This window comes from Pristiophorus japonicus, chromosome 7 (assembly GCF_044704955.1).
Source record: "Pristiophorus japonicus isolate sPriJap1 chromosome 7, sPriJap1.hap1, whole genome shotgun sequence".
NCBI classification, from domain to species: domain Eukaryota; kingdom Metazoa; phylum Chordata; class Chondrichthyes; family Pristiophoridae; genus Pristiophorus; species Pristiophorus japonicus.
The window spans coordinates 124968677-124991893 of NC_091983.1; the positions used below are offsets into that span (position 1 = coordinate 124968677).

The 23217-nt window shown below is 46.5% G+C and overlaps 1 protein-coding gene across 2 annotated transcripts in view; it reads left to right on the forward strand.

Moving 5' to 3' along the window:
- Positions 1-23217, forward strand: part of tbc1d32 (TBC1 domain family, member 32) — a 454803-nt gene that overhangs the window by 41133 nt on the left and 390453 nt on the right. For both annotated transcript variants that reach the window (XM_070885302.1, XM_070885303.1), the window contains exon 5: positions 22974-23045. In XM_070885302.1, the coding sequence (XP_070741403.1) occupies positions 22974-23045 (72 nt within the window). The remainder of the gene's footprint in view (positions 1-22973; positions 23046-23217) is intronic.

The following is a 23217-nucleotide window of genomic DNA, read 5'->3' on the forward strand; positions in this document are numbered from 1 at the left end:
TAGGAAAGCTTCCGACACCTGTTACGCCTCCACAGCACAGCTCGCCCCTTTCCCTTTTTCTAAAGATGAAGGTTGGGCCAATTGTTCGGGGGGGTGGGTGCGGGGGCAGGGGTGGTGCGATCGCAATTGCTGTGGAGTCTGGGAGTACCCCTGCTCCAAGGGGACAAGGGGACCTAACAAAGCGGTAGGCCCTTCATTTACATATGTAAGGGGCTTAAGCCCTGTTTAAGGTGGGTGCTAGGGACGCCTGAAAAATGAGCTTGACTAATACAGCAGTGATCCAAACGTACATGTAAATTGGGTGCGGGCTGCCACACTGCTAAATAGTACAGATTAAAAGTTGGAGAGAAAGGGGGATAGAGTGAGGGAGATTGTGGGACATAGCAAATGAGAAGGAGAAAGATCGGCATAGAGAGGGAGAGAGGGAGAGAGCGAGAGAGAGATCAAGGGATAGAAAAGTGCAAAGAGATGGATCAAGAGCCAGAGTGAGTGTGAGAGAGAAATCAAGAGCCAGAGTGAGTGTGAGAGAGAATTGGGGACCAAGAGTGATTTTAAGATTGTGCAGGAGAGAGTAAATTAGGTGACAGAGAAATTATGGGCTACAGAGAGATTGGGAATAGAGTGTGAGAGACAGATCGCAGATAAAGAGGAGTGCGGGACTGTGCTCGGGAGACCAAGGGCGCTGTGTGATCAGGGTACATAGTGAGAGAGAGAGAGAGATGTAGAGCGAGTGAGAGTGATCGGAGAACAGAGCAAGAACAAAGGCGAGAATGATCAGAGAACTGAGCGAGAGAGATTGGAGCTAGCAAAAGGAAAAGGTCAAAGGTGTGAGAGATAAATTGGGAGAAAGCCAGGGAGAAAGAGAGAGAGAGAGAGATTGGGGAATCTGTGTATGTGTGATGGAGAGAGAGAAATTAGGAATAGAAAGAGAGATTGGTTGATAGAAAGAGAACGAGATGGGATAGAGAGAGAGATTGGGGCAGAACCAGATTCACTCACATCCTTCCAAACAGGTGTTCATGGATGCTATTCAAATGAACTGCAGCAAGCAGACTAATTTCTCTGGAATTCTTATATACCTTCCTTTTGCCATTCATGTTTAATGGAATTATTTATGCTGTTTTATGGGGCCCAAGTTTCCACATGATTCGCACCTGATTTTTAGGAGCAACTGGTGGAGAACGGACTATTTTAGAAATCGCAATTCTCCACATTTTTTTTTCTGCAGTTCCAGTCAGGTGGAACAGTTCTAGTTTAGAACAGAATTTTTTCTTCAAAAGGGGGCGTGTCCGGTCACTGACGCCTGATTTGAAAGTTTCCACAGTGAAAATGTACTCCAAACTAAAGTAGAATGGAGCCAGTGAAGATTTTTGTAGAACTGAAAAAACCTGTTCTACACATTAAAAAATCAGGTGCAGGTTACAAATTAGGCGTCCAGAACGAGGTGGGGGGGGGGGGGGGGGGGAAGGGAACTCATTGAATTCGACAATAAATCCTTATTTATACTTCTACAAATATTATACAAATAAATCCAACCTGAATAAACATTTATAAGCCAAGAAAAGATTAAATAAACCATCTTCCTACCTGTGTGAAAGTGCTTCAGCCAGGGAGAATTCTGCAGCCGTTCGTGTCGCTGAGCGGGAGCGGGAGAGGGGGAGAGAGAGAGAGAGAGAGAGGGGGGGGAGAGGGAGGAGAGGGAGAGAGGGAGAGGGAGAGAGAGAGAGAGAGAGAGAGGGGGGAGGGAGAGCTGGGGAGGGGGGAGGAGGGAGAGCCGGGGGGGGGGGGGGGGGCGGGTCAGTGAACAGGAGCGCGGGGCGGGTCGGGTCAGTCGGGGGGGGGGGAGCGGGTGTCTGGTCGGTGGGGGGGGGGGGGAGCGGGGGTCTGGTCTGGTTGGCGGTGGGGGGGTGCGGGTGTCGGGTCGGGTCTGGTTGGCGCAGGGGGGGGGGGCGCGGGTGTCGGGTCGGGTGTGGTCGGCGGGGGGGGGAGCGGGTGTCGGATCGGGTCTGGGTGGCGGGGGGGGGGAGCAGGTGTCGGGTCGGGGCGGGAGGGGGGGTGAGCGGGTGTCGGGTCGGGGGTGGGGGGGCAGGGGGGGGAGCGAGTGTCGGGTCTGGTCGGGGGGGGGGAGCAGGAGCTGGCCGTGGGAGGAGCCTCATTGACGCAGCCCCAGTGAGGCCATTCAGCCAGGGCTAGGGGCTAGGGGCTGCGTGCTTCGGGCCCCTCCCACACAGTTCGGCGCCTGGAGCTACCGCACTTGCGTGCCGACTGTAGCGCGCATGTGCAGAGGTCCCGGCACTGTTTTCAGCGCAGGGACCTGGCTTCGCACCCCCCACAGCTCGTGCTGACTGCGCCGAGTGCCAGGGGACCTGTAAGTCGGTGGAGAATACCGAGGATTTTTTTAGGCGCCGTTTTAGGCGCGAAAAACGGGCGCCCAGCTCGGAGGGGCGCCCGTTTTTTTTCTTGTGGAAACTTGGGCCCATGAACTTGAATGACCTTTCAGCTCTTTAGATTGTCTGGCTGATTCTGAGCTTTTAACTTTAAGGCCCCCCATCCCTCTGTTTAAGAAATAAAAACCAGAAAACGCTGGAAATACTCAGCAGGTCTGGCAGCATCTGTAGAGAGCCTGTTGGCAGTAATTACATACATGTGTGAGGCTTTTACCCTCTCTGGGCCCAAATTTCCCCAACCCCTTTTTCCAGTGCACTAACCCGAGATGCGCCGATTTTGTGCGCTGGAAAAGGTGCCGAAAAAATGTGCACCCATCCTGGCCGCTCTGCCGAGTGTCCCGGGTCCTGGTGCGGCGTATAAAGTGGAGTGGGGGGGCGGAACTACAGTCCTGTGCCGAAAACAGTGCCGGCTGCTGTCCGCATGCGCAGTGGAGTCTGCGCGCATGCTCCTTGCTCTCCCAGCGCGTCCTGCAGGTTGTGAGCAGGACCCGATGCTCACCGCCTCTATCCCTGGCCGAAGGGTCTCCCACACCAGCTGGGGTGGGCCCGCTGTGGATCTCCTCCCTCCCCCCCCCCCCCTTCAACGATGTCGCTGTGGATCTCTCCCCCCACCCCCCTCTCTTCACCGATGTCTCTGTGGATCTCTCTTTCCCCCCCCCCCCCCCCCTCACCGATGTCGCTATGGCTCTCTCTTACCCCCCCCCCTCCACCGATGTCGCTGTGGATCTCTTTTTCCCTCCCCTTCACCGATGCTGCTGTGGATCTCTCTTACCCCCCCCCCCCCCCCCTTCACCGATGCTGCCATGGATCTCTTTTCCCCCCCTTTCACCGATGCTGCCATGGATCTCTTTTCCCCCCCTTTCACCGATGCTGCTGTGGATCTCTCTTACCACCCCCCCCCCCCCCCCCCTTCACTGATGCTGCTGTGGATCTCTCTTACCCCTCCCCCCCTTCACTGATGCTGCTGTGGATCTCATTCCCCCCCCCCCCCCCCCCATCACCGATGCTGCTGTGGATCTCCTTCCCCCCCCCCCCTCCCCTTCACCGACGTCACTGTGGATCTCTCTTACTCCCCCCTTACCGATGTCGCTGTGGATCTCTCTTACCCCCCCCTTCACCGATGCTGCTGTGGATCTCTTTCCGCCCCTCCCCCCCTTCACCGATGTTGCTGTGGATCTCTTTCCCCCCCCCCCCCCCCTTTCACCGATGCCACTGTGGATCTCTCTTTTCCCCCCCCGCCCCCACCCTCACCGATGCCGCGTTCAGCCTCTCCCTCCCTCTCCCGCTCACAGGTGCTGCGTTGAGCCTAGCCTCCCGGTTTGCGTCTTATTTTCCCTATCCCAGGCCGAATGGCCTCCCGCACAGGCCGGCCAGTGCCGAGTTTAGTTGAAAGTACTATCAGTTCTTTATTTGTTAATTGAATTATTTACTTCAGTTCTTTATTTTTTATTGAATGCTTATTATTTTTTGTGCTGTGTTTAGTGCTTTGTAAGTCTTGGTGCTTTAGGTGCAGGTCTTCTCCGCTTCCTTCGATTTTTTATTTGTTAATTAATTGCTTATTACTTTTTGGGCTTTGTTTAGTGCTTTGTAAGTCTTGGTGCTTTAAATGTACCAACCTGCGCTGATTTCTTAACTCTCCGCAAGGGTTTTCTGTGTGGCCACAAGTGGCCACATACGCTGGCGTAAGTTAGTTTGGAGCAATTATTAGCTGTCCAAACTGGCTTAAATGGCCAAAACAACTGGTAACACCCCCTTTTGAAAAAAAAAACACCAAAAAAAAATCCTAACTAACTTACTTACACTGGCACAAATTAAATGTGCAGAATGAGGATTTTTAAGATACTCCAGAAAAATCAAGTTGCTCCAAAAAAAACGGAGCAACTCCTGGGCAAATTTGGGCCCAATCTTTCTATTACTTCCTGTTTTACATCCAACAGCATCTTTTGTCTCTCCACTTCTCTTACTAATACCTCATATCTTGATGTGAATCATAGTTTAAAAGTATCAGATGATATTTAAAAAAAAAATAATTCTTGGGATGTGGGTTTACTGTTAAGGCCGGCAATTATTGTCCATCCCTCATTGCCCTGAGAAAGTGGTGATGGGCCTTCCTCTTGAGCCACTGTATTGTAGCAGTTTGATGCAACTGAGAGGCTTACTAGGTCAATTTTAAGGGCAGTTAAAAGTCAATCATGTTGTTGTGGAGCTGGAGTCACATATAGGCAGGTTATTTTCCCAAAAGGACTTTAGTGAACCAGTTGAGTTTTTATGTCAATCCAACAACTTCATGGTCACTTTTTATTTTCAGACTTTTTAAAACGTTATTGAAATTCTCTAACTGAAATTCCTGGTTCCAGATGCAGCTTTCTCCTCATATTTTTCTTTTCTGCTCTTGTCTTTTACTGGATCCATTAGTAATTTTTCCACTTATTTTCAATTAGCTCACTTAGGAATTGCAAAATTTCTTGCTGTCAGATTGTCTATTTGTCTCTTCCATTTTTACTGTCTTTCTCATCCATCATTGCTATAAGTGCCTTGTCAGTTGGCACAGTCGAGCTTTTACAGTGTATAGGTTTTGGAATCACCTGTATAATAGTTGTTCAAACCACTCAATAAATCAAAAACTAATTTGAGCTATTTTTCTTCTAGGGAGTGACAAATGCATCCATTATCTGAGTCAACTATAATTGTAATGCTGATGGATTTCTAATTTTCTTCCTTTCCTGCTTGATAATTCGTTTAATTTCTTTCTAATAATCTTTGTCAATTGTTTTCATTTTTTTTTAATAGAAAGTAACATTCTGAACAAAATACTTGTGTCTGAATGGCTGAAAGAAAGTAAATGACGCAAAGTAATGTTTCATTAAATACTAAAATCTGGCAATTGCTGTTTGTGCACTCTTAAGAGGTTAACTGGGTGTTTGTTTTAGTTTCTGAGGGGTACAAAGACTGTTTAATACATGATTTTATTGTTTTCAGCATGAGAATTAAAAAGTGGCTATAACTCCTACACAGTGGATCAGCCGATGAGAAGGAACTTGTAAAATCAAGCTGATGACATTCACCAACCACATTGGTTAAAATAAATTGACTTCACTTGATTTAGACACTGCTGGCTATTTGTCAATGTCTGTATTAAACATGGAAATGGCAGTACATGGAATTGGAAGAATCAAGCCTGAAAGAGTGGGAGAGGGTGGTTAAGATACTGTTACTTTGCAGATGAGGTTTGCAGCTTTAAGAACTGTGGCATACATTGGAAGTCATCATGATGTCTTAATGCCTGCTGCACTAGTTCCATTTGCTGCATAGCTGGCTCCACAGCGAACTCCTGGCCAACATTTTCAGTCTGTTGCTCTGCCATGCTGGTTGTTGACTTGCACACCGAGGCTTCTTTTCAGGTTGAATTAAAGAGCATGCACATGGAGAGTTCTGAAATAAGGTGTTCACTCCTCCCTTCCACTCCCCCCGGATTGGGCACAACATCTGAATTTGTGTTTTAAACTACCAGTGGTATATTTGATAATTATTCTGTTTGTAGCATGAACTTTGTTACACCCATGTTCTGCTTCTGTTCATGTTGGTACAAAGATGTCTTGTGCATTGGATACAGAGCATACCCTTGGGGCTAGATTTTCGACAGGTTTGCGACCAGTTTTTCGCCTGGACGAAGCGCAAAAACGACTTTTTTGGGCGCTAAACGAGTTGCACAACATTTTGTACCCGGGCGGAAATTTCAACAGTGGTATTGCGGCGGTGCTAGCACCGGCCCGATGTTTTCACCATTTGGATGACGTCAATCGGTGTGCAATGCTGTGCTATCGCTCTGAGCGGAAAACTCAGCGATATCGCCTGATTTAATGTCTGCCCGGGAACCTGCCAGAAAAAATCAGTCGGACCCAGGGCACACCCAACGCTAATGGTACCATCTTAAAAACTGAGCAGAAGTTCAGTGCATAAAAGGATTTGGTGAAGAAGGCTGCGTTTCACACAGTGAAGTTTTATGTGAGTTTATAGTTTGTTTTAAAGGATATTTAAGGACATTAAAAAAAATGGGGGCTTTGCTTTGTCAGCCATTATTCCTGGCTACTTTTTCTATGCAGTGTCGAGCTAGAAGAAGGTTTATTGATCATTTTGAGCTTAATCGAAGAGGTCGCAGACATATGGGGAGGAGGCCTTAACCCCCACAAGTTTACAGGCAACATCGCTCATACCTGCAGCTCTTTGAGGCACAGTGCATTAGAAGGCTGCGCTTCCGAAAAGAGGTGCTCACAGAGATATGCCAGCTCATAAAGGCAGACCTGCAGCCTACCAGCGGTAACAGGACAGCACTGCCGGTGAGATGAAGGTGACTGCGGCACTTGCCTTCTGTGCCTCCGGCTCCTTGCAGACATCAGCAGAGGACGTTTGTTCCATCTTGCAGTATGCTACACATTGCTGCATTTGCCAGATGACTACTGCACTGGACACATGCAGGATGGACTTCATAAACTTCCCAATGACCAAGGTGGCCCAGAATGAGAGGACTGTAGGTTTTGGACGAATTGCTGGCTTCCCCAAGGTTATGGGTGCCATTGACTGTATGCACATCGCCCTGCAAGCACCTTTTATTCAATCCAGAGATTTACCGAAACCGAAACCGAAAGGGATTCCACTCCATGAACGTACAGATCGTCTGCAATTGTACTCAGTGCATCATGGCAGTAAATGCCAATATCCAGGGAGCATCCATGATGCTTTCATCTTGCGTGAGAGAAATGTCTCATGCCTGTTTGAATGTCAACGACAAGGCCAGAATTGGATGTTGGGGGACAAAGGTTACGGCTTCTCCACCAGGCTCATGACCCCCCTCCGGAACCATCAGACAGAAGCCGAGCATCGCTATAATGAGAGCCATATAGCCACACGCAACATCGTCGAACAGACAATTGGTGTGCTTAAGCAGCCTGGACCACTCTGGAGGCAGCCTGCAATACTCCCCTCAGCAGGTCTCTGAGTTCATTGTGGTGTGCTGCATGCTACGCAGTTTAGCCATCATGAGGGGACAGGATTTGCTAATGGGGACTGCAGGACCACCTGAGGAGAGAGGGGAGGAGGACGAGGAGCCTGGCGAGGAACCCATGCCACCACCACCACAGGGGAGGCCTCGTGCAGCTTTCGCCACTGCAAAAGCCTTGCGTCGGCAGCTCATAATTCAATGCTTTGCTTTAAGGGTGAACGACACATTTGACTGTTGCCTGGCGACTCGATCGCACCATGTTGACTATTCCCACTCTTATTCTGCAAATGAGACACTACACAGAAATGGCTAAGGTGAACAAAAGAATTGGATAAACATTGTAAACTTGTTGAACATAATTTTGAAACTTAAATAAAATTTGAACTGGAACAGAATTTGTAAACTTTTATAAAATAACAACAAAACAACAACCCCTGCACCGAACATCTTTTACTCTGTCTCCTCTCCCCTCACCCTAACCCCCCTCCCACGCACCCCCCACCCTCTCATCATGACCTTACCCAAGTTGGCACCAAGAGTTCGTGCAGCATGGCAGCCAGAGTCCTGCTGTATTGGGGGGAGAGACAATGGAGACGCCATGTATGGGTCCACTGGAGAAGCTCGAGGTATGGAAGGCCTGGCTTCTGAGTGGCAAGCCTCTTGCTCGGCGTCGCCACTCACAGGTGATGTGGGTCTGGGTGTGACACTGCAGTGTCACAGATGGAGGCCATCAATTGCATGTGAGCATTGACAGCCTCGCAAGTTTCGCGGCTCGCACGGACAATCTGCAACCCGACCTCTGTCATATTCGTAGATAGTGTTGCGATGTTTGCAGGAATCGTACCCAATAACTCTAGGAGCTGTCGGATGAGCTGGACACTCTCCCTGAACAGTACCACCATGTCCGGTTATGCGTCTGCCTGTCTGTCAGCAGACCGGCTTTGCCTATTCGCCCTCCGGAGAGATGGCATATGGGATTCAACCCCGGGAGTGTGTTGCTGCACGCCACTAGTACTCGGGGCCTTGGATGGATGAAAGCCCGAGAATGTTTCATTCTCTGACTAGCTGCTGTCCGGAGGAAAAATAAGTGTCAAGTGCATCTGCCTCCCCACCCCCACCCCCCCCTCCCCCAGAGTAGGCTGCTCAGTCCGCTCCTCTCCTTCAAGTTCCTCGTCCTTACCCTCATCCTTCTCCTCCCCTGACGGCCTGAGGTGGAGGCTTTCATTGAAAGATTTAGCGCATGTGACTCCTCATCTGTAAATAGAAAACAACAGATGAGTGGTTAGCAGCAGGGGAGGGGGCAGGGTGGCATGAGTAAGGTTACATAGCACAGGCTCATTTGAATGACCGCCGCTACTCCATTATATGTAGTCCAGAGACACTGCATGATATTGCCCCAACCCCAGTCCACAGACACTGCTGACATTGCCCCAACCCTAGTCCCCAGACACTACATCACATTGCCCCAACCCTAGTCCACAGACACTACATCACATTGCCCCAACCCAGCCCGGGGAGTATGCAGGACTTACCCTCACTATCAAACTGGGGCGGTTAGCATCCCCACTGGCAGTTGCCTTACCTGAGGCACCGATCAGACCAGCCACTCTTTCCTCGATGTCTGTCAGAGGCACGCTTCGGGGTGGACCGCTACCTCTCCGCCGCTGCTCCCGGCGGTTGTGGGACATTTTTCCCTGCAAAGATGACGATGGGAATGGTTACCAGAGGGCCCATGTGCTCTTGTGGCACACACAGATAGCCACCAAAGCATTTATACCATACTGTGTGCATTTAATATAGTCCTCTCTTTAATGGCCCTGGAAGTTGCACGTGGTTCATGAAGAAGACATCACAGTGCAGAAACATCTTTTAAAATTTCAGAAAGCAATCTTAATAATGTGTAAAGATCATTCATGACAAATAAGGTGCAACACTAAGCTTACCTATACGAACAACATGAGAACAAATAGTGTGTCAGATTTCTAAGTTAAGTAACGAGATGGCGCAGTCGTGTACAAGTGCGCGCGCGGAGTGCCGGACGGATGTGACTGGGTTCCACCCCGATGAATCCAGACTCTAGTTTCTATTTTTATTTTTGTTGGCTTGCAAAGGTCATTAAACCTCTTGCAGCACTGTGTGTGGGTCTACGAAAAACTGTTGGGAGGAGTTTACTTGCACCCCTCCTGTTTAATTCTGTCCATCTCCTTTCAACGGCAATGACAAGGGCCTCGTTTGCCTCACTGCTCAACTTTCTGGCTCTCTGCCTGCTCCCATCTCCTTCCATTGTGAATTAAATCTAAAAATGGCTAATTCAGCTCTGGGTGTACTGCGCATGCGCAGGTGCTCCCAGACAGCTTACCAGAAGCACGGGAAGAAGAAAAAAAGATGCAAAAAAAAAAATTTGCGCATGCGCATAAGGTCTGGTTTTTATTTGCTTGCAAATTTTGGCTCCGGCACACACACTCAGTTGTGCAATGGCGGATTTATAGCTATCGCTAACGTTGTTCACCGTTAGCCGAATTTTGCGAGCTCTGGCTGTAACAGTAACCCAGTGGTTAAAAAAAACATTTTGACGCAATTATCGCCCGAAAACGGGCGAAATCGCTTAAACCCAAAATTCTAGCCCATGGTCTCTTAGGACCCTGTTTCTATTCTGGCTTCCCCTGCAAATAAGGGAGGTAGAGATGAAGACATTAATAAGAGCTCCCAGGAAATGGTGCATTCTACTGCATTATTTTATTGTGGTTGCATACTAGCTGGAGATTAAGAGTTCAAAATGCTGCTTTTAAATTTACTCTTTCCTGAATCCTCAATGGCGCCAAAAAACTTACTAACAATTCTGGCCGCTCTGCTGTGTGTCCCGGGTCCTGGCGCGGCATTTCTCGTGGAGTGGGGGCCGGAGCTACAGCCCTGTGCCGAAAACAGTGCTGGCAGCTGTCCTCATGCGCAGTAAAGTGTTCGCGCATGCGCAGTAGCTCCTCCCATTATGATGATGATGATGCCTGCAGCGTGGGACCTAACACGTCCCGCCCTATCCCAGGCCGAGTGGCCTGCCGCACAGGCCGGCGGCCGCTGCCTTCCCGCGCTGAGGGCTACAAAAAACAGGTTGGTGGGGGCAGGTGGGTGGAGAGAAAGAATCTTCAAAGATTTTCCAGTAGTCTATCTTTACTAAAAAATCCCTATCTGCAGTATCTTACAGCTCACCCACTACTGCATAGATTTCTAAAATACTACTAATTATCAGAGTCACACTACGCAATGCTGAACACCAAAATTTAAGTTTACATTTTGACATGCTTTATTTGTTAAGTCTAATGTTTTAAATTTCTAAACCTAATCAGGTCAATTCTTTGGTGCTGCAGAAGTCAAAATCCAATGTGGTGTGATGCCGCACACGAACCCATTCGGCGAGAGCTTTGGTGCTCTTGATCTATTATCTACAAAGAAAACCATCCCCTTGCTTAAGTGGCCCCACTACTTCAGCCTTCATTGTAAGATCATTTTTATTCTTGTAAAAACCCTATACTCAGTTTAATCAGGCTGATAGCACCTATACCCTGTCCAGTCTCGCTGCTTGGGATTTTTAAAAAAACCTAGCATTCCTATCATAACACTGTCATTTGGAGGCTACCTGCGCTGATTTCTGTGGCCACATACGCTGGCCTAAGTTAGTTTGGAGCAACAATTAGCTGTCCAAACTGGCTTAAATGGCCAAAACAGGCGTAGGTGGCTGGTAATGCCTCCTTTTTAAAAAAAAAACTTTAAACTTAAAAAAAATCCTAACTAACTCACTTACACTGGCACAAATTAAATGTGCAGAATGGGGATTTTTAAGATACTCCAGAAAAATCAAGTTGCTCCAAAAAAACCGGAGCAACTTGTGGCCAAATTTGGGCCCAATTGTGTGTAGAAGTGTTTCCTAATTTCTCTCCTGAAAGGTCTGGCTCTAATTTTTAGACTATGCTCCCTAGTCCTAGACTCCCTAACGAGCGGAAATAGTTCCTCTCTATCTACCCTATCTGTTCCCCTTAATATCTTGAAACCTTCGATCAGATATTGCTCCTGCGAAACACCGTGGAACATTTTACTACATTAAAGGCCGCTTTATAAGTGCAAGTTGTTGATGTATATGGCATGGTGTCGAGGGGAAAGGAGCCACCAATGGCTGCAAACTGTGTTTGGGCTGGTGGTTGTAGGGAAATTGTGGCCTCAGTATCTCTCTTCCCATCTCCTTCCCAATCATTCATGTTTCCTCCCATTCCCTCACTTCCATTATGTCTGCGACCTCTTCACCTTTCAACTACTAATTCCCCCATCCTACTGCCTGCTCCCTTCCACCTCTTCCTCTTTGATCCAGCCAACCGCTGTATCCTTCTCCTTTGCTCCACTGTCACTCAGCTCACCCTTAATCCTCCATCCACTTCTATTGACTATCTCCATGGGTGGAATCCAAAGGCTCGAGGCCCCCTCACTCCAAACTAATTTCTCTCCTAAAATGAGGAAACAAATCTGCCTTGTCCGTCTTTCACTATATTTGTGCCTCTCTCTCACACAAAGACATTTTTTTAAACAAAAACTCAGTGAGCCAGAAATTGCTGGAAAATGTCTCAAATTACTCATGCTATATCCCAAAATGTTATTTTCTGAAAGAAATCTATCTAGTTGCATTTCTGAGTGTTGAAACAGCTATGCATCCTGAAAATCCTGAGCCTCCAGGTGGAGTATCATGTCAGGTCCATAAATCATATTATTAACAGGGTCCTTACGACATGCCCGAAATGGATGAGATGAGATTAATTTGCTTTGTCATAAATCTAGCAATTTCATGACACACCATGAATTTTAATGTGAGGAACAGCTACACCATGAGTTTGATTCTCTACAAATTGCTGAACGATTTCTGCCGCTCCACTGTTAGCCTTGACAAAACTAAACAAATTACCATCTTGCTGTGAGGCTCCCCATTAAAGTTCTGGGCTTGTCATGGAATTGCTGGATTTATGTTAATGCAAATTAATCTCTCCTCAGCCATTTAAGGCTGGTAATTCATGTCATAAAGACCCTATTAATGACAAGATTCATGATCCTAACATGATACTCAACCTTGAGGCCCAGGATTTTCTGGATGTAGAGCTGTTTCGACACACAGAAATGCAAATTATATAGACTTTTTTCAGAAAATAACACTTTGGGATACATTTTCTGAGTAATTTGAGACATGATTTGCAAAGCATAGCATGATTGAGAGGAAAGAAAGGTGACTGTGGACCTATGGTTCCCAAAGCGCGCTCATGCGGCTTTTTCCTTGTGTCATTTCTGGGTCAGTTGCAGACTAATTGATAGAAATTGATTGCTATCATTAGTTAACAACTCCATTATCATTGCATCATGTATCTACCAGGCTGGTAGAACGAGAATTTGATGGAGCTTGGTCTTTTTTCGTTTCTCAACTCCAATGTTTCCATGAAAGCAGTTCCACTGTTCCTGATCATGATGGAGGGGGTAGTGGCGGGGGGAGGGGTGGGTGGGGGGGGGGGGGGGCGGTGGGTGGCGGGCTGCTGATTCTATACTTCATAAGTCAAGAATGTTTGTATATTTTGTATATCTACCCTGTCATTTGCTTGTTAACCTATCAAGGACCAATACAATAATTCCCAAACACAACTGGGTTACAATGTCCTCTTATTCTGCTTGTTCTTAATTTTTTTCTTTACCTTTCACTCTCTTTCTTCCCTCTCTTTGGGCACAATTTTGGCCTAGCCCGTTTTTCAGCGCACTTACCGGAGTTGCGGCGGAAAAAAATGTTGCAACTTTGGCCGCTGTCTGGTCTCTTCACTGCAGTCGTGCAGTGTGACCAGTTGACTAGGGGAGTGGAGCCTGCGTTCTGCGCTGGAAAATGTGTCGGGCGTCTGCACATGTGCAGTGGAGAATGATGATATCTGCGCATGCGCAGTAGCGCTGCGAGTCTGCGAGTTGGCAATCGGCCATTAAAGAGCTGTTTGCGTCTTCGCGACCGAATTTCTGAGGTAGAATATCTTGCTTTCTTGTTATTCATCAATTCACTTAGGGGTTACTTCTTATAAGTAATTCATCCAACAGAAGATACTAGACTTTCTGTTTTCACTCATTTCTCAGAGCACGAATAATTCAGAATTCTGGTCAATATGAACTTTTCAGAAACTACACCGTGCAAAACGAGAAGTGTCTGAAATACAGTGATTGTGAAAAAGGAGGTGGGGTAGCGCTGCTGGTTAAAGAGGAAATTAACGCAATAGTAAGAAAGGACATTAGCTTGGATGATAGAAACATAGAAACACAGAAAAATAGGTGCAGGAGTAGGCCATTCAGCCTTCGAGCCTGCACCGCCATTCAATAAGATCATGGATGATCATTTCCTCAGTACCCTTTTCCTGATTTCTCTCCATACCCCTGTGATGATGTGGAATCTGTATGGGTAGAGCTGCGGAATACCAAAGGGCAGAAAACGCGAGTGGGAGTTGTGTACAGACCAGCAAACAGTAGTAGTGAAGTTGGGGATGGCATCAAACAAAAAATTAGGGATGCGTGCAATAAAGGTGCAGCAGTTATCATGGGTGACTTTAATCTACATATAGATTGGGCTAACCAAGCTGGTAGCAATGCGGTGGAGGAGGATTTCCTGGAGTGTATTAGAGATGGTTTTCGAGACCAATATGCTGAAACATAGAAACATAGAAAATAGGTGCAGGAGTAGGCCATTCGGCCCTTCGAGCCTGCACCATCATTCAATAAGATCATGGCTGATCATTCACCTCAGTACCCCTTTCCTGCTTTCTCTCCAGACCCCTTGATCCTTTTAGCCGTAAGGGCCATATCTAACTCCCTCTTGAATATATCCAATGAACTGGCATCAACAACTCTCTGCGGTAGGGAATTCCACAGGTTAACAACTCTCTGAGTGAAGAAGTTTCTCCGCATCTTGGTCCTAAATTGCTTACCCCTTATCCTTAGACTATGTCCCCTGGTTCTGGACTTCCCCAACATCGGGAACATTCTTCTTCCTGCATCTAACCTGTCCAGTCCCGTCAAAGTTTTACATGTTTCTATGAGATCCCCTCTCATCCTTCTAAACTCCAGTGAATACAGGCCCAGTCGACCCAGTCTCTACTCATATGTCAGTCCTGCCATCCCGGGAATCAGTCTGGTGAACCTTCGCTGCACTCCCTCAATAGTAAGAACGTCCTTCCTCAGATTAGACCAAAACTGAACACAGTATTCCAGGTGAGGCCTCACTAAGGTCCTATACAACTGCAGTAAGATCTCCCTGAATGCCAACTTTCAATGACTGATGTACCATGACACCCAGGTCTCGTTGCACCTCCCCTTTTCCTAATCTACCACTATTCAGATAATATTCTGCCTTCATGTTTTTGCCACCAAAGTGGATAACCTCACATTTATCCATATTATACTGTATCTACCACGCGTTTGCCTATTCACCTAACCTGTCCAAGTCACTCTGCAGCCTTTTAGCATCCTCCTCACAGCTCACACCGCCACCCAGCTTAGTGTCATCTGCAAACTTGTAGATATTACACTCAATTCCCTCATCCAAATCATAAATGTATATTGTAAATAGCTGGGGTCCCAGCACTGAGCCCTTCGGCACCCCACTAGTCACTGCCTGCCATTCTGAAAAGGACCCGTTTATCCCGACTCTCTGCTTCCTGTCTGCCAATCAATTCTCTATCCACGTCAGTACATTACCCCCAATACCATGTGCTTTAATTTTGCACACCAATCTCTTGTGTGGGACCTTGTCAAAAGCCTTTTGAAAGTCCAAATACACCACATCCACTGGTTCTCCCTTGTCCACTCTACTAGTTACATCCTCAAAAAAATTCTAGAAGATTTGTCAAGCATGATTTCCCTTTCATAAACCCATGCTGACTTGGACCGATCCCAGCACTGCTTTCCAAATGTGCTGATATTTCATCTTTTATAATTGCTTCCAACATTTTCCCCACGACTGATGTCAGGCTAACCGGTCTATAATTACCCGTTTTCTCTCTTTTTCTCCCCCCGCCCCCCCCCCCCCCCCTTTCTTAAAAAGTGGTGTTACATTAGCTACCCTCCAGTCCATAGGAACCGATCCAGAGTTGATAGACTGTTGGAAAATGATCACCAATGCATCCACTATTTCTAGGGCTACTTCCTTAATTACTCTGAGATGCAGACTATCAGTCCCTGGGGATTTATCGGCCTTCAATCCCATCAATTTCCCTAACACAATTTCCCGCCTAATAAGGATATCCTTCAGTTCCTCCTTCTCACTAGACCCTCGGTCCCCTAGTATTTCCGAAAGGTTATTTCTGTCTTCCTTTGTGAAGACAGAACCGAAGTATTTGTTCAGCTGGTCCGCCATTTCTTTGTTCCCCATTATAAATTCACCTGAATCTGACTGCAAGGTACCTATGATTGTTTTCACGAATCTTTTTCTCCTCACATATCTATAAAAGTTTTTACAGTCAGTTTTTATGTTCCCAGCAAGCTTCCTCTCATACTCCATTTCCCCCCTTCTAATTAAACCCTTTGTCCTCTCTGCTGTATTACAAAATTCTTCCAGTCCTTAAGTTTGCTGCTTTTTCTGGCCAATTTATATGCCTCTTCCTTGGATTCAACACTATCCTTAATTTCCCTTGTTAGCCACGGTTGGAGCCACCTTCTACGTTTTATTTTTACTCCAGACAGGGATGTACAATTATTGAAGTTCATCCATGTGATCTTTAAATGTTTGCCATTGCCTATCCACTGTCAACCCTTTAAGTATCACTCGCCGTCTATTCTAGCCAATTCACATCTCATACCATCGAAGTTACCTTTCCTTAAGTTCAGGACCCTAGTCTCTGAATTAATTGTGTCACTCTCCATCTTAATAAAGAATTCTACCATGTTATGGTCACTCTTCCCCAAGGGGCCTCGCACAACAAGATTGTTAATTAGTCCTTTCTCATTACACATCACCCAGTCTAGGATGGCCAGCCCTCTAGTTGGTTCCTCGACATATTGGTCTAGAAAACCATCTCTTATACACTCCAGGAAATCTTCCTCCACCGCATTGCTACCAGTTTGATTAGCCCAATCAATATGTAGATTAAAGTCGCCCATGATAACTGCTGTTCCTTTATTGCACGCATCCTTAATTTCTTCTTTGATGCTGTCCCCAACCTCACTATTACTGTTTGGTGGTCTGTACACAACGCCCAATAGCGTTTTCTGCCCTTTGGTATTCCGTAGCTACACCAATACAGATTCCACATCATCCAAGCTAATGTCCTTCCTTACTATTGCATTAATTTCCTCTTTAACCAGCAACGCCACCCCACCTCCTTTTCCTTTCTGTCTATCCTTCCTAAATGTTGAATACCCCTGGATGTTGAGTTCCCAGCCTTGGTCACCCTGGAGTCATGTCTCCATGATGCCAATTACATCATAACCGTTAACTGCTATCTGCGCAGTTAATTCGTCCACCTTATTCCGAATACTCCTCGCATTGAGGCACAGAGCCTTCAGTCTTGTCTTTTTAACACCCTTTGCCACTTTAGAATTTTGCTGTAACGTGGCCCTTTTTGCTTTTTGCCTTGGGTTTCTCTGCCCTCCACTTTTACTTTTCTTCTTTCTATCTTTTGCTTCTGCCCCCATTCTACTTCCCTCTGTCTCCCTGCCATATTAGTTTAACCCCTCCTCAATAACACTAGCAAACACTCCCCCTAGGACATTGGTTCCGGTCCTGTCCAGGTGCAGACCATCCGGTTTGTCCTGATCCCACCTTCCCCAGAACTGGTTCCAACATTCCAGGAATTTGAATCCCTCCCTTCTGCACCACTCCTCAAGCCACGTATTCATCTGAGTTATCCTGTGATTCCTACTCTGACTAGCACGTGGCACTGGTAGCAATCCTGCGATTACTACTTTTGAGGTCCTACTTTTTAATTTAGCTCCTAGCTTCCTAAATACGTCTTGCAGGACCTCATCCCGTTTTTTACCTATATCGTTGGTACCATATGCACCAGGACAACTGGCTGTTCACCCTCCCTCTTCAAAATGTCCTGCACCCGCTCCGAGACATCCTTGACCCTTGCACCAGGGAGGCAACATACCATCCTGGAGTCTTGGTTGCGGCCGCAGAAATGTCTTATCTATTCCCCTTACAATAGAATCCCCTACCACTATAGCTCTCCCACTCTTTTTCCTGCCCTCCCTGTGCAGCAGAGCCACCCACGGTGCCATGAACTTGGCTGCTGCTGCTCTCCCCTGATGAGTCATCCCCCTCAACGGTACCCAAAGCGATGAATCTGTTTTGTAGGGGGATGACCGCAGGGGACCCCTGCACTACCTTCCTTTCACTGCTGTTCCTGTTGGTCACCCATCCCCTACCTGGCTGTGTACCCTTTACCTGCGGTGTGACTAACTCACTAAACGTGCTATTCACGACATCCTCAGCATCGCGGATGCTCCAGAGGAACCAACTAGAGAGCTGGCCATCCTAGACTGGGTGTTGTGTAATGAGTGAGGACTAATTAGCAATCTTGTTGTGCGAGGTCCCCTGGGGAAGAGTGACCATAATATGGTAGAATTCTTTATTAAGATGGAGAGTGACAGTGTTAATTCAGAGATTAGGGTTCTGAACTTAAGGAAAGATAACTTTGACGGTGTGAGATGTGAATTGGCTCGGATAGACTGACAAATGATACTTAAACGTTGACAGTGGATAGGCAATGGCAGACATTTATAGATTACATGGATGAACGTCAACAATTGTACATCCCTGTCTGGAGTAAAAATAAAAAGGGGAAGGTAGCTCAACCGTGGCTAACAAGGGAAATTAAGGATAATGTTAAATCCAAGGAAGAGGCATATAAATTGGCCAGAAAAAGCAGCAAACCTGAGGACTGGGAGAAATTTAGAATTCAGCAGAGGAGGACAAAGGGTTTAATTAGGAGGCGGAAAATAAAGTATGAGAGGAAGCTTGCAGGGAACATAAAAACTGACTGCAAAAGCTTCTATAGATATGTGAAGAGGAAAAGATTAGTGAAGACCAACGTAGATCCCTTGCAGAGTCAGAATCAGGTGAATTTATAATTGGGAACAAAGAAATAGCAGACCAATTGAACAAATACTTTGGATCTGTCTTTGCTAAGGAAGACACAAATAACCTTCCGGAAATACTAGGGGTTTGAGGGTCTAGCGAAAAGGAGTAACTGAAGGAAATCCTTATTAGTCAGAAAATTGTGTGAGAGAAATTGATGGGATTGAAGGCCGATAAATCCCCAGGGTACTGAAGGAAGTGGCCCTAGAAATAGTTGATGCATTGGTGATTATTTTCCAACATTCTATTGACTCTGGATCAGTTCCTATGGACTGGAGGGTAGCTAATGTAACACCACTTTTTTAAAAAGGAGGGAGAGAGAAAACAGGGAATTATAGACCGGTTAGCCTGACATTAGTAGTGGGGAAAATGTTGGAATCAATTATTTAAGATGAAATATCAGTGCATTTGGAAAGCAGTGAAAGGATCGGTCCAAGTCAGCATGGATTTATGAAAGGGAAATCATGCTTGACAAATCTTCTTACATTTTTTGAGGATGTAACTAGTAGAGTGGACAAGGGAGAACCAGTGGATGTGGTGTATTTGGACTTTCAAAAGGCTTTAGACAAGGTCCCACACAAAAGATTAGTGTGCAAAATTAAAGCACATGGTGTTGGGACTAATGTATTGACGTGATCGAGAACTGGTTGGCAGACAGGAAGCCGAGTCGTAATAAACGCTTCCTTTTCAGAATGGCATGCAGTGACTAGTGGGGTGCCGCAGGGCTCAGTGCTGGGACCCCAGCTATTTACAATATACATCAATGATTTAGATGAAGGAATTGAGAGTAATATCTCCAAGTTTGCAGATGACACTAAGCTGGGTGGCGGTGTGAGCTGTGAGGAGGATGCTAAGAGGCTGCAGAGTGACTTGGACAGGTTAGGTGAGTGGGCAAATGCATAGCAGATGCAGTATATTGTGGATAAATGTGAGGTTATCCACTTTGGTGGCAAAAACAGGAAGACAGAATATTATCTGAATGGCGACAGATTAGGAAAAGGGGAGGTGCAACGAGACCTGGGTGTCATGGTACATCTATTATTGAAGTTTGGCATGCAGGTACAGCAGGCGGAGAAGAAGGCAAATGGCATGTTGGCCTTCATAGCTAGAGGATTTGAGTAAAGGAGCAGGGAGGTCTTACTGCAGTTGTACAGAGCCTTGGTGAGGCCACACCTGGAATGTTCAGTTTTGGTCTCCTAATCTGAGGAAGGACGTTCTTGCTATTGAGGGAGTACAGCGAAGGTTCACTAGATTGATTCCCGGGATGGCAGAACTGACATATGAGGAGAGACTGGATCAACTGCGCTTGTATCCACTGGAGTTTAGAAGAATGAGACGGGATCTCATAGAAACATATAAAATTCTTACATGATTGGACAGGTTAGAGGCAGGAAGAATGTTCCCGTTGCTGGGGAGTTCCAGAACCAGGGGTCACAGTCTAAGGATAAGGGATAAGCCATTTAGGACTGAGATGAGGAGAAACTTCTTCACTTAGAGTGGTTAACCTGTGGAATTCTCTACTGCAAAAAGTTGTTGAGGCCAGTTTGTTAGATATATTGAAAAGGGAGTTAGATATGGCCCTTACGGCCAAAGGGATCAAGGGGTATGGAGAGAAAGTAGGAAAGGGGTACTGAGGTTGAATGATCAGCCATGATCTTATTGAATGGCGGTGCAGGCTCGAAAGACTGAATGGCCTGCTCCTGAACCTAATTCCTATGTTTCTATGCTTCTATGTTAAAGGCCCTGATATTGACGGGGAGGAGGGGAGGGAACTCATATGTTCGCATTCGGATATAGCTCTGTAATGGAAATTAAAAGCCACTTCTACTTTTACTGAATCAAAGTTCCCTGTTGATTTATTCAACTGTGTTTACTGCTGTTATCTCGAATTGCAGCGTCTCCCTCTCTGTGGCCGTCGATGCCTGCCAGCTCCTTCCCTCTCCCCCCGCCCCACCCCCAGTCTCTCCGTTGATTTGCTTGCAGCCTCTCCGTTGAATCCCAATGTGGGCCAGTTCACTCGCTCCCGCCCCTAGCCCAGGCAGAGTGGCCTCCGGTGCATTGTCCCGCCCCTAGCCCAGGCCGAGTGGCCTCCCGCACCGGCCCACTGTCTTCCTGGGCCGAGTGCAGAAAGGTGAATTGCAGTTTGAAGTTGAAGGTAGGACTTTAATTTTTTATTTCTTATAGAATTGTTAATAGTCTTTGCTTGCAAACTTTGCTAAGGGTAAGGCTTGGTTGGTTCAGGTCCAGGTCCTCTCCACTTCCCGCCCCTATCACAGGCCGAATGGCCTCCGATGTACTTACCTGCGCGATTTCTTTAACTCTCCACAAGGCTTTTCTGCAGTGGCCGCATATGCTGGCCTAAGTAGAAATGGAGTAACTATTAGCTGGCCAAAGTTGCTTAAATGAGCAGAACTGGCTTATGTGGCTGGTAACGCCCCCTTTTGAGAAAAAAGAACAAATCTAAAAAAAAACGTAAAAATCTAAAAAAGTTATATTGGTGCAAATTGATTGGGGAAACTGGGGATTTTTAAGTTCCGCCAAAAAAAGCAGCCTACTCCAAAATATAACGGAACAACTCCTGGCCAAAATTGAGCCCTTTATTTTTTCTTCTGTATTTAATTTGACTCTAATTCATCCTATTTCCTTCTCTGTTGTTCGCTCTGTTTCTTTGTCTATCCTTTTCTTTCTTTGGTTAAGGAGATAAACCATTGGGCATGATGTTCATGAGGTCTCAGAAGCGACATTGATATTACACCATTATCGTTTTGACTTTCCAGCAATTTGCAGCGCAAATATAGAGCGATGTGAACGGTGAGATAAAAAATTTCAATTGATGTCATTTGCTGTGAGAAGCTCCATTACAGTAATTTCTGGCCCATTATAAATGTTACCTTATAGCTTTTGAAACTTGCTCTCTTGTTTTTGAAAATTATTTGCCAAAAAGCTACTGGGCAGAAAGTGCAAGAAGCTAAAGAGAATTATCCCATCAGTTGTGGTGACTGAATAATACGGACAACATCTTGCGAAATTAGGTCCACATCTTGTGCTCAAACTGCACAATTCAAATTCAGCTGGGAATCACATCTCTGGCCAAAAGGATTAATTTGAAGCCCCAGCTTTTGAGAAAGGCTGGGACCTTTTACTTGTATGTAAAAATGATAATGAAGGCAATGAAAGACACACAAGTTTGTTCAAATTTAATCATCATCATAGGCAGTCCCTCGGAATCGAGGAAGACTTGCTTCCACTCTTAGCATGAGTTCTTAGGTGACTGAACAGTCCAATACGAGAACCACAGTCTCTGTCACAGGTGGGACAGACAGTCGTTGAGGGAAAGGGTGGGCGGGGAGCCTGGTTTGCCGCACGCTCCTTCCGCTGCCAGTGCTTAATTTCTGCATGCTCTTGGCGACGATACTCGAGGAGCTCAGTGCCTTCCTGAGGCCGTTCCAGATTTTGCGTTTTGCCGGATTTTGGAACGTCTTTCTGACGTCACGAATCCGGAAACACCCGAGCCCAGGTTTGGGTATTTCTCGATTTCGGAATGTTAGAAAGGGGACGGTGGGGTGGGGACAGGGGGGTTGCTCGTCGATGAGCTGTTTGGGTCGCCGGGCGGGGTCCCACCGCCGTGAAAGTGTTCGGGTGGGGCTCCGCCGCCGTGGAGATGTTCGGACGAGGGCTCCGCGGCCGAGGACCTGATCGGGCGGGGCCCGCCACTGAGGAAGTGTTCGGGCAGGGCTCTGCCGCCATGGAGGAGTTCCTTGTCTGGCCTGAGGTATGTGGGGTCGGAAAGGGGAGGAAGGGGGCCTGGGGCGAGGTCGGGCCCCGCGAATTTGGGGCGGGCGGAGTCTGGCCGGGGCGAAGTCGGTTCGCTGAGGCGGGGGGTGTCCGGATATTGGAACATTTTCCGGTTTCTGGACAACACCGCCACGGTTCGGCCCGGTGTCCGGATTCTGGAAGATTCTGGATTCCCGAACTCTGGATTTTGCAGGTCGAATCTGTACTGCATTGATGCTAAATAATGGACTGGCTAGATTCCTATTACACAAGTATTACAAGAATCTTAATGAACAAGAATCTGAAATGTCTTATAAATTGGATGTGCATATATGTATTACAGAAGCTTCATGAAAGTTACCATAAGCCCTGGTGCAAAAATATATACTGAGGGGTAATATACATTTACAAGCTTAAGGATTTTTATCACTATACATAGCAACCGGAAGGCCTTTACTGGTGAAGGAACCAATGGTTTCCATGCTGTATGAAAGATTGCTTTGATTCATCACATGTAGTCAATAAAACAACTTTATAACAATAAGCACTTGTAAACTAAGGTCTTTAAGATGTATTTGTAAGTAATAGAAAATGTTGTTCAGTATAATTTAATATTTTACTGCAGAGCTACACATTTATGAATCAGGAACAGTTGCAGATTATAGTAGGAAGAATGGATCCCAGCCAGCCAAAGGAGGTGAGAGTTCTTCTTTGCGATTTATTAGATGTCCACTGTTTTATTGCAGTTGTCACTATTTCTTGAGTACTTTTCTGTAGTTGTGGCAGGCGAAGAATAGACTATATAAATTAATGTTTTCACTGGCTTCACCAATTAGAAAAAAACTAGCAAAATAAACAGTTCAGTTTTA